We start from the raw sequence: 3,712 nt of genomic DNA, 5'->3' as shown, positions 1-3,712 counted from the left end.
GGGATAAATGCAGACAATTGTAATTGAACAATAATAAAGTAAATAAAAATAAATAAATGAGAGTTCCTGTAATTTCTCATCCTCCCCTAGATGATGGTGTCATTTGTTTTAGAGTTTAGCAAATCTAGTAGATTGCAGTGCTGTCTCATTGTTGCTTTTATTTGTGCTATCACATTTTAGAAGGAGGGGTCTGCCAGGGGGCATTTCAAATGTTAATGTAGATGCACAGAAACAATTTATAGAGCTGCTTAAGGCAAAGATAAGCCTTTTTACTAAAGAAGTTATAAGCTAAGTATGACTACCTACCATGACCTGCTCAATTAGGAATTTATGATCAGATCATCAAATGGCTACTTTCCATAGAACCCATTTTTGTATACACCATACATTTTCCTTGGCCAGGTATCTGATCAGATCTCTTCTGTTTTCAGTGGGGTTGGTTGTTTTATAGTCCTTTGCATATCTTGAACAGAAATCTTTTATCAGAAGTGTGTTTTGCAGAGATTTTGTCCCAGTTTGTGTCACCTCTGCTTACATTCCCTAGAGCCAAAGACAGTCTCAGCCATTCAGGGGAACCTAGGAAATGTGACCGAGTAGGGTCCACAGGAAGAAAAGGAGATGACCTGTGGTGAAGAGCAGTCTTTCCTACAGCTCCTTAACTTAATTTCTACTGATAATTCCCATTCTCCTCAGTTATGAAAGCTTAATTCTGCTAAATTGAGGGTTTCTAGGTCTGAATTTGGGGTTGTCTGTAAAGCAAGGGCACCAGAGGAAGCCTTGGGTGTTTCTTGTCCACCATATCAGCCAAGATATGTATTTTCACCCATCATGGATGGCTCCTGAGTTATCCCTGGTTCCTGCCTGATAATTACTCTCACCCTGGTACTTGGCATTTTTATGGACCCCACCTCCTCCTTACCAAACTGGGACATATGGGATAGTCTGCTTGGTTGTCTGAGGTCATTTCTTCCTAGACCTCCATATACCATCCAGCTTATTTTGAGATCTTGGAAGCTCTCTAAAATATATCTGTGAAGAGGGAATACAAATAATATCTGGGGTCTTTGGCACCCACCCCTTCATGAGATGTAGGCTACAGGGACCTCCTTACAGATATAGAGGCATCAAACTGTCGATGGGAGAGACCTGGTTCTTCTTACTGATGCATGTAAAGAATTACATATCAACAAATCTATTAGCTTGCAATTGGAGTTTATTAGTGATCTGTTCCCATGGAAGAGAACAGGTCTAGCTAGCATGAGGGTGGTGAAAGGCATAGGTTCAGGGCAAAGCAGAATGGCAAAAGTAGGGGCAGCTGAAGGCTGGGATGGCAAGCCCCCAGGTGGTCAAAGAGCCAAGAAAGCCAAGAGCCAAGGGTGTGAGTCCTTTGTTCTGAGAAATTATATAGTTGGTGGGATGGGAGTGAAAAAGTTACATATTGATTGACAGGTAAATGTGATGCCAGCTTTCCTGGGGGGTGGGAAATGTGAGTACCTAAACTTAGGTATGTGTGGGAGTCTTTTAGCCCAAATCCTTATCTTGCTCCAGACTCCACTTGTTCATCTTGTAAAATAGCAAAGTGACAGGAGGTAGTTAATTAAAGTTGGGGCAGTTACCCAAAATTACTTATCGGCTTTTTCTTTGGGCACTGTGCACCCTCTCCCACATTTCAGACCTTGGGATGAAAGCACAGTTTCAAGGCACAGTTTCTCTCCCAAGCCTTGAAACACTACACAGAATAGTGGAAATGCAACACAGAATTTTAAGGACTTCCCTCCTTCCTTGCTAACATGGAGTTTCTTGTGATGTTGGAACACCTGGCAATATTACCAGACCAGGCTCAGGACTGCTGCGTTAGTGAGACACATCTCCCTCCTTCTCCCTGCCTTGGTTTACTATTCATTCTACCTAAGTGATAAAAGGCGTTTCCTGGCAACCAGGATGCTAGATGCTGGCCAGTAACAGCAGTGCAGTCTCAGAGTTCTTCCTGTGCTATCTCCTGCCTCATAATCTCTACTTCTCCTATGAATTGGGGAAAATTGACTTTTCAGGATTGAGGGAGAGGTGGTCTTCATCAGTTCATCTGCTAACTTTATTGTTCATTTCTTAAGGTATTTCCATTTTTCACTTAGAAGTTTGACGTGGGGTATCAAAAGCCAGAGGAAATTTTTGTTTTCCTATTTCTGGTCTGAGACAGAATTCTAGCTTGAATTGGAGAGCTAGAGAATAGTGATTCAAATTTCTAAATATCACCCCACATTGACAGTTATGTTCATTTTACAGACAAAGGAACCAGGCTCAAGAAAATGATCTTGCTGGAGGATATAGAGTTCTTAAGTGTCAGAAGTGAGATATAAATCCACGGTCAGCCTGATTTCCATGTCCCTGAGCTTCACCATTAGCACATTCTGATTATACATTGTTTGGTAAACAGGCAGCCCAGTGAAATACAACACACTAAGAAAAACACACACATGCATATACATGAAAAGCTGGCACATTCCTTTCAATTTTATTGTTTTAAATATTTTTTTTTCAAAGAGCAGCCCAGTATTAAGGAGCTAAGAGCACTAAGAGAATGAAAGTGAAAACCCCCAAGGTGGGTAAGACAGGTCTGGAGGCCAAGAGGATGAAGTCCTAAGGTGTTCCTGGGCTAGTGGATTGCTTGGATGTTGAGTTCCTTGGCTGGTGGCTTTCTAGGTTAGTGATGTCTCAGCTGTGGTTTCTTGCATGGTGGCTGATTTGGCTTCTTAGTGTCTTGTGTTAGGGGTTGGACCCATAGGCTACTGGACCTGGCATTTATGCAAATAGAGCATAGTAATAAATGATGCCTAAACCGATGAGTATGGCGAATACAGCCACCCAACCAGTTCGGCCTGAGTTGATGTAAGCTTCTTCCCAATCGCTGCTCTTGTTAGCCTTCAAGGTCTGTAGGAACAGGAGCTTTAGATGTGGGTTTGAGAATTCAGTTTTGTGACCACCATTGGGGAATGGCTGGAGACCTGCTGGCACTAGGGGAACACCCCTGCCCAGGTCCCAGGATGGAAGCATATGCAAGGAGCAGGTAGAGGACAGGTTGGGTCATGACTTAGGCAATATTTTACCTGGTGACTGAAGTATAGAGCTAGTAATCCCAGGGGAAGGAAAAGAATTATGCCCAGAATGGTCAGATATATGTAATTCGGGGCATAAAATGCCAGCTCTTCAGTTGTCTGTGTAGGCTCTTCCGGCTCTTTAGCCTCCACAGGTGGGGCGGCTGGGGCGGCTGGGGCAGCAGGGTCCTTTGGGGCGGTGGGGGCAGCAGAGGTGGCAGGGGTGGTTGGGTCATCTAGGGCAGCTGGGTCGGCTGGGTCTCCCGGTTTCTGGACCATGATCTTTCTACCCAGAGACAGACCCCAGTGTCCTGAAATCAGAGAGCCAAACCCCACTATTAGCCTCCCCTTGGGATTCTAGCCAGAATCCCAAGACTCAAATCGTCAGGAGCCAGTTCTTCACAATGGAGCAACCAGCACCTAAAATCCTGATTGGCTGCCCCATAAGGGGGCGTGGCCCCACCAGTCCCCATCCTACATCAGGACATTGACTCTGCCCACCCTGCCAGGGAATGGTTGAAAGCCTCGGATCCTGGCTCCTCCTTCTTCACACACAGATAGGGTTGGAAGGCAGTATGAGGGATGGCTCCCTGGAGCAGTGGGAATGGAAATACACAAGC

At 44.7% G+C, this 3,712-nt stretch overlaps 1 protein-coding gene across 1 annotated transcript; it reads right to left on the bottom strand.

Annotated features, from left to right (window-relative positions):
* Nucleotides 1-2,799: 2,799 nt before the first annotated feature.
* PMIS2 (PMIS2 transmembrane protein) lies at nucleotides 2,800-3,371 on the bottom strand. Its single transcript, XM_053667596.1, has 2 exons — nucleotides 3,105-3,371; nucleotides 2,800-2,928 (listed from the first exon to the last, which is right to left on the bottom strand). Exons 1-2 carry the CDS (start codon nucleotides 3,369-3,371, stop codon nucleotides 2,800-2,802), a joined length of 396 nt encoding a protein of 131 aa, XP_053523571.1.
* Between the last annotated feature and the right edge of the window lie 341 nt (nucleotides 3,372-3,712).

The sequence above is a fragment of the Artibeus jamaicensis genome, unplaced genomic scaffold, assembly GCF_021234435.1.
Source record: "Artibeus jamaicensis isolate MK-2021 breed Jamaican fruit bat unplaced genomic scaffold, CSHL_Jam_final contig_470, whole genome shotgun sequence".
NCBI classification, from domain to species: domain Eukaryota; kingdom Metazoa; phylum Chordata; class Mammalia; order Chiroptera; family Phyllostomidae; genus Artibeus; species Artibeus jamaicensis.
This window is presented reverse-complemented; position numbering and strand designations above follow the sequence as displayed.

Excerpts from the sequence above, each read along its gene's own strand:
- PMIS2 (XM_053667596.1), bottom strand. The coding sequence starts at position 3,371 with ATGGTCCAGAAACCGGGAGACCCAGCCGACCCAGCTGCCCTAGATGAC. Across the intron at positions 2,929-3,104 it reads CTCTATACTTCAGTCACCAG|ACCTTGAAGGCTAACAAGAG; the intron begins GTAAAATATTGC and ends CTGTTCCTACAG.